This window comes from Perna viridis, chromosome 10 (genome assembly GCF_037379345.1).
Source record: "Perna viridis isolate PV_CMFRI_1.1 ecotype Kerala chromosome 10, ASM3737934v1, whole genome shotgun sequence".
Lineage (NCBI taxonomy): Eukaryota > Metazoa > Mollusca > Bivalvia > Mytilida > Mytilidae > Perna > Perna viridis.
Window position 1 is genome coordinate 4,689,701 of NC_142454.1, and position 14,797 is coordinate 4,704,497.

Consider the following 14,797-nt stretch of genomic DNA (forward strand, 5'->3'; position numbering starts at 1 on the left):
AAACGTTAGATATAAATCAGGACCGACTGAGACTTCTTTTTGATGTTGACTACTTCAAGAGATGCCCTAAAGAAATCATTTTTTAAATAATCCAATTTGTTTGCCTTTTTTCCGATTACAATGCCTTTTTTAATTGAGACCCGGTACTACGGTCTTTATTGTTTTATTGTTTATTGTTTTCATAGGCAATAATCTTTCCGCTTTTATCTGGGCAATTTTGCGATTGCCTTCTTGAACACTAACGTTTCAGTACAGTTCAAACAATGAGTTGTCGTTCATGTTCCTGTCACGACAATGATAGTTTTCAGACTTTTCCTTGCTGTATGTCTTTCTATAGCAGTATTCAAATCAAACGGTCAAACAACTGAAATACGTTGCATATAGTCGAATTTACATAGTCATATTTGTAGGAATCATTGTGTATGTAGCGCAGTTTGGAGCTTTTATTAGTATGTGAACCCATCCCCTTTATGAATTTTCAAAAAACGTCAAAACGATAAACACAATACAAATAATGTCTATATTAAAACCACATCTGTCACACCTGGAAAAATAACGCAAATTTAGTAGTGATATATTGGAATTATATATATTTTATTTTAAATGTTAAAAATTGTCTTTTATGAAAAGTAATCAGCACCAACGTATTGGTCGAGCATTTAATACTTTACATTTTAAGTTAAAATGAACCAGGAAATAATGCATGCTTATTTATTTATTTCAGGATATGAACACAGACCATGATGAGGAACTTACATTGGATTGTCTTCTATTCTTTCTGTGCAACCTGTGTTTCTAAAACAAGCTCAGCTCTTTATAGTAGGCTTAGGTAAGTTACTGTCTGTTCTCTTGGTGTTCAATATTGACTTATATCATTTTCGTCTTTGCTTTGGCTGTATTTATGGCTATTGCACAGATAATAACACTGAAATTTGCTCGTGAGTTATTATTCAATTTAACATACAGTCCTACAGAAACTATTTCTCCTCGCATGCTAATGCTTTAAATTCTTTATTTATCATCTAAATAACATTTTTGTTGTAAAACTATAGCAACAGAATAAGTACATCTTCAATTTTTAACGACTATATTTATAACCAACCGTTGTGAAAGTGGCTATACTCAAAATACTTCTTCGGATGAAAGCCACTATTGTAACACCAAAAGTGCAAATTTCGTCAATGTCTGTTTCTGTATATCAAACTGATGCTTAGAATATTTTATCACGGCAATTTTTTTTTTATCAAATATTTGAAATTGTAAAATTAGTAGAAGTGGAAATAAATGTGCTTTCTTCTTTTGCTTTGTTTGATATTAGGGAAAAAACCAATTCGGAAGCACAAAATGTGCCTATTACAATAAACATAAACCCAGAAATAATCAACGGCAATTCTACAATTCAATTGGAAGGGATTAAGTGTCATAGTTTATATTTAAAATAAGTTTTCTTTTTGTGTGGAATGTTGAATGCGGCTAATCATAAGTAAAAACGAGCAATATTTTAATAGACTTGTCACTACATTACCCTTTTCATATCGTCAAGCATCACAGTTTTTGTTTGTGTGAATTATCATACTATATTTTTGCGCCTTTCAAAATGGCCCTGAGATTTTACGCCAATAGCTACACTACAAAGTAATTTAGACGCCATGATTAACCTCACCAGCGTTTATATTTTTACGTGTGTCTCAAAAGGTCAACTGTCTTTATATTATTATATTGTGCTTCTCCTATATCATATTTCATATGAACGTGATTGCAGTTTAGTACCAACGAAATTGTATGTATACAACAAAATATTATGTTGAACAAACGTCTCAATGTTGATACACATCGCTTACCCTTCATTCATAACATTAAAGCTATACCCAGTTATTATTTAATTGTTTACTTTGCTAATGAAAAGCTTTGTCAGCCTTATGCTTTGTTTTGTTTTCATTTCAGACTGAATTACTATAGGTAAACAAAACAAAGAATCCTTCAGTGTACATGATACTAATGAACAAATTATGTAGAAGTGATTGTAAGAATCACGCCGATTCTGTATTATGTGATACACCCCGTAAAAAAGCTATACATTTTTTTATTATAATAAAATTGTAGAGCTTGCCATAACTATGCAGACTTTTTGTATCGCGCTAGACTACTTACAATTAGGCTTCTGGAACAGGGTAATGTTGCTACAAGATTGAAGTCATCACTAACTTTTATGGTCGTCATCAAGAACTATCTGTCATAGATTTCCTTTCCTCTTTCGTCTACCCTGGACTTGACTGTCTCATGAACAAAATGGCGGGTATTTCTAGAAAAGCAAAAGACGCTTACCCTATCGGTGCACCTGGTCTATGCTCCCAGTTTTTGATTGAGTCCGAGTTACTCATTTACATTTATTACTTTGTATGTATTATTTTGGTTATTTTATCTCATGCGTTGTGTGTGACTGTTTTCAATGTCTGGTCTTTGTCTCTGAATTAATTCTTTTGATTTTCACTAGAATCTTTGTTCCCTTGATAACTCTTGTATTATTGGTTTATAATGTATAATTTATCATACCAATCAGTTTGTTTCAAAGAAATAATTCACGTCGAAAATCCAAAAGTTTACAGACATATCTCCCTTAAATTTGAATTCTACAGTACATTCTACATAAAGTTTATCTCCGTAGAACATCACATATTAATTTCTGTTCACAATATCAATTTAAACAAAATATCAAAAATAAAACAAATATGTATCTTTTCAACCAAGAATTGCATACTGAATGATTCTTATCTGGAGTGCTACTTAACATTAAGATGTTTTACCTATGCATGTATTTTGAAAACGTTGCCATTTCTTGCTTTATCAGAGAAAAAAAAACTTCACAAACCTGGTTGAATACACATTTCACAAGGATCAGCAAGGGTCAGAACCTTATGAATAGGTTTGCTATACTACTTAAGTGATGCATTTCCTCTGTTCCGTCTTCATTATTCCACTATGTAGTACCATTAATGTTTGCGAACATTCATCTACCTTCTTTCTTTCATTACAAGTTGTTTTTATTATTATTATTCTTGTCAATACATACAGACTTTTGTAGTATATTGTGTTTGGTTATAGTTATTCTTAAATTAATTCTATGGTATGTTTTTTTTTTCAATTTACGAAAGCATGCACATTTGGGGAATGTTCAGCTCGACATTTCCGATAGGAAGTCTTGGTTTAAAAACGAATAAAGTCGTCAGATTTGCGTTGCAAATAAACTTGCATAAACCCCACATCAATATGTTTGGATGTTCAGTATCATAGAAATTTAAAAATTAACTTCCAAGATGTGTGTTTTCAATTATGCCATAACTTGAATTACAGCTTCGAAATCATATGGAAAAATAATTAAAAAGCTTCTATGAAAAAAAGTCATTATAATTGCTGCAAATGTGCACTTAAAACATATGCTTAAACTGTTTCTATATTTGAAATAGAGAAAAAGTTCTAAAGGAATTGTTTACAGATTATGATGCAACAATTTCTCCAAGTTTTAATGAAGGTAAGTAAATGTAAACATTATATTACATTGAGTTTGACTAGAATTTCTTCAAATGATGTATATACGAAATGGGAATCGGCTAAAGTGTAAGTATTTTTTTAAAAGGGTACATATATGATACTATTTAACAGATAAATAAGTGTCCTAGCTAGTTACATGCGTAGCAATGACATGTCCAAATTTATATACTTGTAATAAAATTCAATATGCTCCAAAATATGAACAAAACCGACGAAATGAAAAATTATGTTACCGTTTATCTCCTTGTTCAGTTGTAAGTCCTCTTGTCGACATAAAAGGCGGGACTGAAGCAGGTGTATATATTTTACAAACGATTGTATTTATTGCAAAATTCATAAAACACTGAGACTTAATTCCTTGTTTTTCTCAAATATTATAGAACCTTTTCGTGCTGGATATGACTTTCTTTCTTACCAATTTGACTTTGAGTACTTCTTTTATATACTTTAATTGTAGATTTAGATCTTCCCCGATCTACTACGAAGTACTTCAATTTGTTGATACCAATTTTTTCGTGGATTGGAAAAAAAACACACAAGTTCGTGGATTCTTGAATTCGTGGTTTTTAGGTTTTCAGTATACACATCAATGAGAATCTCCTTTTCGCTGAGACCCATATTTCGTGGTTAAGTCTTTCCACGAAAATTGATACCCTACGAACAATAGCAAAAGGGGTTACTTCTGAAACATGTGAAGAGTATATCGAAATATTAATAAGGTCTATAGGTTTGTATTTAATTACAACTGGTTCGATTCCACATCTGATGGACCAACGGCCCGCGAGGGTACTCACAAGTCTACTTGTCTGAACTCAAACTGTATGATGTATTATTCATGGAATTGTGCAATATTAAACACGGATGCTTTATTCTTCGTATTGCACGAGATAGAACCTCTCTGTGCTATATTTGACTACCAAATGCGATGCATTTGGTTTTGAATACTGGTTTTGAATTAAGATCTTCTTATCTTTTTGATTATAATGCTGCTAATTGAAGTTTGCTCCTTAAAACACGTGTACAGCATTTTGAAATTAAGACTATTAATATAATTTGTATTTCTGTAATTGTTAAACGAGGTAATAAAGCTTGCTTGAAAAATATATCAACGTAGTCAAGAAATACTGTCTCAAGTCAAGTTAACTTTTTTTATGTACCTGTTTTTTGTTGAGTTCTAGGCTGCTCATATACTTTTAATTTCATGTAGTGTATTAGTTTTTTATTTTTCCGGTTTTTGTTTTTGTTTTGTTTTTGTTTTTTGTTTTTGTTTTTGTTTTTTGTTTTTGTTCTTTTGGTTTTTTGTTTTAGTACTTGAATTAAATATTTTGACTCCTAAGTTATATTCGATGTTTTAGAAGTATTTTCATTTTAGATGTTGCTGTTATCAGTAGAATACAGCTGTATATCACAAGTATTTATGAAATAAGCGATTCATCTATGGTAAGTACATATAGTTCATTCTTCATCTAGACAAATCTCTATCAGTATGAAGATGCACAGGCTGAACTCTCAGTAACTGGGATCAGGTATTCCGGTTGCAACAAGAAATGCACTAGGCAAAATCGTTCTGTTATTCTTGGAGTTATTTGAACAATGCACAGGTGTATAAAGTTAACCTTGTCTGTTCTTTATTTATCTGCTTTAAGATATTGGGAATGATTGATATACGACAACAAGGTTAACCCTAGAAGAGGATATGATCGCTATGTTAATATTCCTATAGTACAAATTTGTTGTTAGTTCACAAAGAACTGTTTTACTAATTTAAAGGATATAAAAAGAAAAAACTTTACACTAAACCTACCGGTGTTGGTCTATGCTCACATTTGTTTTTGGAGTCCGAGTTTCTCGTTTACTTTGATTCTTTATATGTACATCTTATTTTGGTAAATTCATGTTCTTTGATGTGTGTGTGTCTGTTTTCCCTGTCTACTCTTTATACTTTGATTGCATTTTTTTTTACTTTCCCGCTGAAATCTTGGCTCCCCTAATTACTCTTACATATAATGTATTTAACTACTATCGAAAAAACAAAAATAGCCAGTCCTGTTGATTGTGTTTTGTTAAAATAAAATGAAGCGAGCATACAGATGTCCGTAGCATAAGCTAAGCGTTTTACAAAAACTAAATTTAGTCTTTTGACGTTTAATACTGTCCGGTTTATTTAAATTAATTTGATGATTTTTTAACTGAAATAAAAGGTATTATTTAGGACTTTTCTATGGGCTTGTTTCTACGGCAACGATGGAGTGATAGTCGATTGATTTTCAATGAAAGTGTTGGTGTATCACATTTAGAACTTGATACAAAAGTGATGGAAAAAGTGTGGGTGCCAGATTTATTCATTAACAACGAGAAAAAGGCCGAAGTCCATGACGTTACAGTGCCTAATCGACTAATGCATATCTATCCAAATGGTACTGTGGTCTACAGTATGAGGTTAGACTGACATAATGAACAAACTTAAAACTGATATCATTAAAATATTTTAAAAAAGTAACTTTTATGTTAAGTTACGTTTACTGTCACACCATGGTTTAAGCCAAGAAAAATAGACACAAAATATACAAAGAACATTTTTGCCTCATATTTACTTAAAATGTTCGAATTTAAAGATAACAAAAGGCTTTGTTGTTTAATAACTTCCCCTTTTTGCTAAATGTTTTTTTCCAGAACATACTTAAGCTCCATGAAAGAAATTTATAGTACAAACATTCAATAATTATTTATGTTCTTAATATACATTATATGATCTATTTTTTTTTTAGAATTTCTGGTACATTTACATGTGAGATGAATTTGCTAAAGTATCCTTTAGATACTCAGATATGTTCCCTAGGTTTAGAAAGTTGTGAGTATAATACCAAAACATAAATAAGATATTCCTGTATCAGCATAAAATAATAAAATATTACGAAATAACAATGATTTCGTAGTTTAACTTCTCTCAGTATTTCCTTCCCGTCACTCCGTCACTCAAAACATTCATTGCTTACTTATTCAATTCTTCGATAGATATTAACTAGATCAGCTTATAAGATAAGAGTTAACGTTATGTTTATTTGTGAAAACACAATAAGTGGACATTGAAAACGCAGGCAATGAACAAAGACCATCTGATTCTGTGATTTAAGGTGATTTTAAATTGGTAAATTCACAGATATCATATTTCCAAATGATGACTTCATAAAAGTAGATGTACCGATTACCTTTAGAAATCGATGGTAAAGGAAAACTATTGACCAAACTTTACGACAAACGTGATGACTTTTCACTCAGATTTGTCAACTTTCCTTTCATATGTGGCAACATCCCTTCAGCACCTGCGTATGGAGTGTTCATATCACAACTCATACGTTATGCCAGAGCCTGCCGAAGCTACGCAGACTTTTTGTATCGCACAAGAACTCTTACAAATAGGCTTCTGGAACAGGGTTATGTTGCTACAAGATTGAAGTCATCACTACAGAAGTTTTATGGTCGTCACCATAAACTCGTGGATCGTTATGGTGTATCCATCAGCACCATGAAAACTGATTTATTCAACGGGACATAGTTTTCCTTCCTCGTTTCTCTACTCCGGACTTGACTTTTTATGAGCAACTCGTCGAGTGTTTCTAGAAAAGCAGATGACGCTTACCCTACCGGTGCACCTGGTCCATGCTTCCAGTTTTTAGTGGAGTCCGAGTTGCTCATTTGTTTTTGTTTGTTTGTTTGGTTTTTTTTTGTATGTATGATTTTAGTTACTTTATGTTCTTTGTTGTGTATGTCTGTTTCCCTTGATAATTCTTTCACACTTAATGCTACCCAAATAGTTGGATGATTTTACTCCTCTATATGTATAATTTATCACGTTTATTTTGTAGATGGATACAGTAAGGAAAATTTGATATTCGAATGGCACGAGGAACCTTACGCCCATCCTGACAATCTATCTCTACCTCAGTTTAAGTTAAGAGGCATTAAAACATATAATTGTGATAAAGAATATGTTGGGAGTAAGTGTATATGTTTTTTTAAAAATGAAGTAAAGAAAATTAAGGTACTGAAAGTACTTATCTTAAGTAACAGTTGTATACAAACACTAGACTTATTTATCGTACTGTTAAAAAAGACACGCTTTACTTTATGTTCTTTTTTTGTGAATGTCTGTTTTCCATGTCTGGTCTTTGTCCCTGGATTACATTCTTTTGATTACCGCTATAACCTTGGTTCCCTTGATTACTCTTAAAAGCAGTACAATTCCTAAAAGTAATATCAAATGGCCATAAAACTGAATTCATCCTTTATTATGTTTTTTTTTTTTTTTTGTTTTATCTTACAGTCAGTTATACCTGTTTAAAAATGGATGTAACCCTACAGAGAAGTTATGGATATCATATCATTCAAATTTATATACCTAGTTTTCTCATTGTTTTCCTATCATGGGTCTCATTCTGGTTGAACATTGACGCCATTCCGGCTCGTATTTCCCTTGGATTGTTGACAGTTTTAACAATGACGACACAAAGCTCAGGAGCACGTGCATCTTTACCGAAGGTTTCGTATGTTAAAGCCATTGATGTCTGGATGGCTATGTGTCTGTTGTTTGTATTTGGTGCTTTGATAGAGTTTGCGTACGTGAACGTGCTTGCACGGGTTGAGCGACGACGACAAGCTTCGATGTCGGATATAAGGAAAATGAATTCTACTGATACTAATGGGGATCATGCGCAGGTAAAAACATTCTTTCATAAATCAAAAAAAGATAGCCAATGCAGTAAAATCAGTTCTTTTTACTTTTATTTTATTTTACATTCCATTCATAAAACAATTTCAATTTCCGATTCATTTTTTTTTCGAAAACCACTAAGTTATCAGTATATGGCCAATCAGGAAACAGGATTGCGATCTGGTGACTTTCGTTTCCATAGAAGAGCGTCTTTGAGGTAAAAGGCTAAAAAGTGAAGCTATACCGACTGCGAAAAATACAATAGGCATTTGAACAAACACTATGTTTCTCGACCGTTAGAGAAGAAACTCAGAACATGTTATTTATGCTACATAGTCAATGTGATTCACGGTAGCAGTAAGAAAACTGTTTTGAAAGTAATGTGAGACTTAGGACTGAATACTTGTAAGTGATGTTATTCCGTTGATTTCCTGAACAATTATCAATTTTAAGCATCTCGTGTAAGTATCAGATTCTCCAGAAAATATGCTTCCTTGGCTACTTTCCCGCGGTTGGATCAGACAATACCTATGTGCATAAAATATTTTTTTTTTACTTTTATCAGAAAAAGATGGGGAACACCTAAGTATTCGTTACGCATATCTTTACGGTACGATATAACGAAAATGGATATAGTGAATATGACAAAGGGTTAACATTCCCCCCCCCGGTTGAAAAATGTCAGCTCAGGCTACCAATGAGTCTTCAATGAATGACAGGAAAACCCATATACCACAAGGGGGAGGGGTGGGGTTGTAACTACCCAAATAAACACTGTTATACACAGGTACAGCGATATAGTTGCCCAAATATACTCCAGCAACATGAAAGTAAAATCAAAGTAAAAACGAAACAATATATACAAATGAATACATTACAAGACATTTCATCTGATAAAGATTTATTTTCGCATAAATCGTGCACTGCTATTATTTGTGTGTATGTGATATTCATTTTAATTAAATTTCTGTGTGCTTTATGTTAATCTTCTATTGTCAAAGTGCCACAACTAAAACAACCAAGAACATTTGCTGCCAATACATGGTAGATTTGCAAGGTATACTACTATAGGCACTTTATTTCAACAAAAGAAGGTTCTTATATCTCACACGATTCTCATATGAAGAGCTCAAATTTATTTCCTCTTCTTTGACGATGCTAAGTCATTAATTTGAAAGACTATTCCAAAGATGAAGACAATTTATTTACATCTAAACTATACATTACCAATGATAATTTTATTATAGGTCGGATGGGATAAAGTTCCTAAATATAGACTATTTCTCAAAAGTGTGACAGACCGTGAAAAAGCTAGAGTAGTGGACAAAGTTTCAAGGGTCGCCTTCCCGACGGTATTCATTGTGTTTAACATTGTTTATTGGACAGTGTATACAGTGTGGGAACCAGTTCTCCATGATTATATCTAATGATGTAATTTTTGATTAAAAGCACCATCTGTGATATGTACTACTTTACACCTTTGATACTTCAATTTCCATGTTTTAATTGTCATTTTAAACTTTCTCTACGATATTTTTTTCATTTTACATTTATTACCATATCCACTCGTCTGCTTTTCCAGAAATAAAAATAAATATATCATATTTTATTTTATCAATCTTTTAAATTGTGTTTACTACGATATTTAAAAAAAATACTTAAAAAAGTCTTTTGCAAGCAACCAAATGTAAACCAAATTGTTTAATTTAAGTAAAAAAAATATTGTATGCGGTAACAGGGAAACATTAATTGACAGAAACTCGCTATTTTCTTTGTCGTCAAAAACGATTCTCACAAATGTAACCTTCTAATGGCACATACTTTCGATCGGAAGAAATACTTTTTTCTTATTTTTAATCGATTCTCATATCTATTGACCGAAGTGTGAAAACTGTTTCTCGCCTGTAGAGATATTTGCAGATTGGTCGAATAGTTTTACAAAACGTTTTGTACTGATCGTATATGTGGTTGCCTTTTTTAAATATTTTTGTTTTGTTATTTATTGTTGATATTATTAAACCCATTACCTTACAATTATGCTGTATCATACAAAAACTTGTCTTCGTATTCACAACCTCAAGTCCTCATTGCTTGTAACAACCATGAAGCCTAAAAAAGAGAATTTGCAATAGGATTGTTTTCGTTTTGAAAAAAAAACTAAGAGCAATGGAATCTACAACTTTACCTCGTTGATTTTAACATTTCTGACATCTTGAGAAATTTCATTTACAACTTTCTGTCGATTTAGATTATATATGTAAATACCTGTTAAATGTGTCACAGCAATACTAGACTGACACGGGTCATTTCTGACAAATATCAAACCAGTAGTTAAACGAAAAACAAGACTTCATTATTATCGAAATATCAGATTCAATATACTATATATATATATATATATATATATATATATATATATATATATATATATATGTATAATTTCCAGTCCCCAGCTTTATACAGAAACATTGTAAATCTAGCAGCACATATTGGTTCACAAGTTAAGTAAAAGAAATGTCATGTACTAATACTCTTCAAGTAGACTGGGCTATGTTAGTAATGTGTAAGTAGTAATGAATGGGGTTCAATTTGTGCAATTTGCAGACCAAGTAATATACCTTTGTTTATTATGACATTTGTAAAGTTTTGGCGTCAAATAAGTGAAAGGATTAGACTTTATACATGGCCTAATGCTATACGAAAGACGAGAAAAGACAGATGGTTAATGGTAGTGGCAACCTTATGTATAGAGCTTACATTGTTTTGTAGAGTCAGCAAATTCAAGTTTTATAAGGGACCGGCAAAATAAAAATGCTTTAAATCAATTGGTCAAAAATGTTTTGTTTAGTTTTCTGTGCCACTGCACATTGTTCATGTATTTTATCCAATGAAAAGTCAATGGGGATATTGAGTTACAAACTTTTAGATTTTACTAATGAAGAATATTTAATTAGAAAAAGAAAAGGCACGTTATTTAGTATTATTATCAACACATGTTATTTACGATACGATGAATCATACACACACAAATATATTGGTAGACATATTATTATTTTAAGACATTTCATTTTCATATTCAGATTCATTGTCGCATGAATCACGTACAGCTAATATATATATCAAGACAATAATCGGTATGCCGTGTAATTCAATGATTAGTTGAATTAATATTACAAAATGCCTAACGTCAATCTTTTTAATGCAATCTATTTTATCATCAAAGCGGCATAACTCAAAAACTCCACAACCTATAGGTCTCAGTATCGTATTAATTCTCCCATAGACTTTTATAGTGAAGTGCATATTTTTAGGACTTAAAAAAATATGTAAATTGATTCAATAAAACTTTCACATATGTAGAATTTCAAAGGTAATGTGGAAAAAAAATTCCCGCAGAGAAAATAGGATGAGTCCACGAAGATCGGACAGAAAAGTAGTCTTGAACTATAAATAGCCATTTTCCATATGTTCATTTTCGTTTTGCACTCATCAAACCAACCTTTTACTTGCAACATTTTTATGTTATTATGTTAGATTTTAAAAAAGTTCGTCATCGTACAGTGTGATGTTTGCTCTATTTATAAGTCATTGTTCATATCTTTTGACAAAACATTAGTTTGTAGAGAGGCAAAAAAAATGCACTATATTTTAATAGCATCCATGTTTTGACGTACACCCGCTCAGGGATATGCAATACGAAACTGGTACCTAATGCAAATTGCATGACGCCTATAAATGGGCAGGTCTATGTAACGAGCAGACTGTTTATATTATATATTAAACCAACATTTTACAAAAAATGATTCTTAAACGATTTTAAATTTCTTATTATAACGTGATTAGTAAAAGGTTCTGACTTTGACTTTTTTTAAACGTAGCGGAACGAATGTTTTTTATTGATATAAATCCTCTTCCTTGACGATGCAATGCAAGACTGACATTTTTTTAAGTTCAATTGCATGTATACAAGTAAGTTAAAATAGACATAATAAAACAATGAATCACTTGCAATTTGAACAAAAAGAGAAAACAAAAACAGGAATGACATAACTAGTTTCGACATATCTGAGAAACTTTTTTTTTGAATCGGTGACGAAATAAGCCTTGTGAAATTTTGGTTCACGAGTTAAGTAAAAAAAAGTTCGTGTACTGTTAAAAAGGTGTAGCCTTTCTGAAAGAGTAATCAAGGGAACCAAGGTTATAACGGTAATCAAAAGAATGTAATTCAGGAACAAAGACCAGACATGGAAAACAGACATACACAACAAAGAACATAAAGTAACTAAAGTCATACATACAAAGTAACAAAAGTAAATGAGCAACTCGGACTCCACTAAAAACTGGGAGCATGGACCAGGTGCACCGGTAGGGTAAGCGTCCTCTGCTTTTCTAGAAACACCCGCCGAGTTGGTCATAAAAAGTCCGGGGTAGTCAATTTATGAAAATCAACATCTGATTCACGATACTTATAGACTCTTGAGGTCGTCAATGACTGCTTTAAATTGTTAGTAAGTAGTTTTTAAAGGGGATTTGTTAAGCAATTTTTAGACAAAAAATATGTTTTTGTATAAAATGACATTTGTAAGGGTGTTGTATCCAAATGAAAGGGATACCCTTTTTATATGACCTACGTAATACGAAAGACGAGAGGGAGACATTTGGTTATTGATAATGTCAACTTCATGTATAAAGCTAAGAGAAGAGATTTATAGTAATCAATAGTGATAAACGGAAAGTGGTACCGTGAATTATTACACTCCCAATATGGAGAAGGGAAATCCCAGTAAGATACTATCTTATCAATTTCCATTTTGATACTTGACTGTGGCTGACGTAATTCAGCTGTACCTTGGTTATTATTAAGCGCAATTAGTTGGTGAAATATCTATTTGAAAAATATGTCCAATACTGAAAAAAAAACAAAAGCCAAAAAAATCATTGATAATGGTAATTTCAAATACAATTTTTGTGGTATCGCATGATCAAAATATTTGAGAGATGGTGGTAACAAATAAAAAACGTGAGTGATTTGTCATCTTAACTATTTGTCTATATCTTTGAAATATACAAAAGCAACAATATATCGAAGAAGATGTTTTCTAAATGACGGACGTTATTTTTAATCGAAAACATATTTGTCCAATGTATTTGACACGCTCTTCAAAATACGGTCAGCATTCCGGATGGAACAAATTGTGAACTGGTACATGCCGACCTATTCGTTTACTCTTATCAAGCTGACTATAGCTGATATGATCTAAAAGAAAGCATACTGTTTAACTAGATCCTTTAATCTTATAGTTTCCGCTATATAGATGACGTATTATCGTAAACAATTCTAGTTTCGGGGATTGGATACATCTCAACTTCTACAAAGAACTTGAGATAAAAGATAATACAGAATGTGAAGTCAGCCTCATAACTTGACCTACACTTAGAGATCAATGGTAAAGGAAAACTATTGACAAAACTATGCGACAAACGCGATGACTTTTCATTCCGTATTGTCCTTTCATCTGTGGCAACATTCCTTCAGCACCTGCTTATGGAGTTTTCATATCACCATTCATACGTTACTTACAGCTTGCCGTAACTACGCAGACTTTTTCTACCGCGCTGGACATCTTACAATTATGCCTCTGGGACAGGGTAATTTGCTATGAGATTAAAGTCATCAATACAGACGTTTTATCGTCATCATCATTAACTCGTGGATCGTTACAGTGTATACATGAAAACTGATATGTTCAACATGTCATATTTTTCCCTTTCTTTTTCGTCTGCCCCGGACTTAACTTTTATGAACAAATCGTCGGCCGTTGTTCTGGAAAGCAGTGTGCTCTTCGCCTACTGGTCCCATGCTCTCAGGTTTTAGTGGAATCCAAGTTGCTCAGTTACTTGTGTTACTTTGTATGTATTATTTTGGTTATTTTATGTTCTTTGTTGTGTGTATCTGTTTTCTATGTCCCTGAATTACATTCTTTTGATTTTCACTAGAATCTTAGTTCATGCGATTACTCTTTGAAACAACAGCGTGTGAAATAACCACCATCTACGCATTCATTTTTTGCTATTCATTTTCGCAGTATTGGGCCTCTTTTTTTCAAAAAGAGATTTCACAGACTCACTTCAAATTGTATTTACCAAAAGACGGCTTGGTAGCATCAACCACATTTATGTATCTTAGTGGGATTCCTTCTTCCACATTCGGATGTGTCACAAGTGGTAAGGAAGAAAACTCGTGCAAATATAAGGGACCGGGAAAAATAAAGAGCTATTAATCAATTTGGGAAAAATATTTGGTTCGGTTATAACTTAAAGCGCGCAGTGGATAAACATAAAATAGAAAGAAACAGATTGGAATATTAAGTTACAAACTATTTACATAGGAATGATTTTTAAGTTTAAGAAAGGGTGTGTTCAAATGTTTTAGTGCTTTCAGAAAGGGGTCTGACATATACTAGCATGTTGATACTTTTCACACAGCTCATCTGCATACATCAACAACATACAAGTTTTTGGTACTACAGCAGGTAT

General features: G+C 32.2%; 1 protein-coding gene and 1 long non-coding RNA gene across 8 annotated transcripts in view; one reads left to right on the forward strand and one right to left on the reverse strand.

The window, feature by feature from the left end:
• LOC148604227 (glycine receptor subunit alpha-2-like) overlaps positions 1 to 9,869 on the forward strand; it is a 25,536-nt gene extending 15,667 nt beyond the window's left edge. For 3 of the 6 annotated variants that reach the window (XM_088547796.1, XM_088547794.1, XM_088547795.1), the window contains 9 exons: positions 725 to 829; positions 1,945 to 1,959; positions 3,465 to 3,529; positions 4,922 to 4,989; positions 5,762 to 5,988; positions 6,318 to 6,400; positions 7,416 to 7,547; positions 7,874 to 8,265; positions 9,508 to 9,869. In XM_088547796.1, the coding sequence (XP_088403922.1) occupies positions 741 to 829; positions 1,945 to 1,959; positions 3,465 to 3,529; positions 4,922 to 4,989; positions 5,762 to 5,988; positions 6,318 to 6,400; positions 7,416 to 7,547; positions 7,874 to 8,265; positions 9,508 to 9,687 (1,251 nt within the window). In that variant the 5' untranslated portion in view covers positions 725 to 740 and the 3' untranslated portion in view covers positions 9,688 to 9,869. The remainder of the gene's footprint in view (positions 1 to 724; positions 830 to 1,944; positions 1,960 to 3,464; positions 3,530 to 4,921; positions 4,990 to 5,761; positions 5,989 to 6,317; positions 6,401 to 7,415; positions 7,548 to 7,873; positions 8,266 to 9,507) is intronic. The other 3 variants (XM_088547800.1, XM_088547797.1, XM_088547798.1) reach the window with 1 other exon arrangement.
• Positions 8,261 to 14,797, reverse strand: part of LOC148604228 (uncharacterized) — a 16,729-nt gene continuing 10,192 nt past the window's right edge. For both annotated transcript variants that reach the window (XR_015915780.1, XR_015915781.1), the window contains 2 exons: positions 10,288 to 10,369; positions 8,261 to 8,788 (listed from right to left, as the gene is read on the reverse strand). This is a non-coding gene — a long non-coding RNA (uncharacterized LOC148604228). The remainder of the gene's footprint in view (positions 8,789 to 10,287; positions 10,370 to 14,797) is intronic.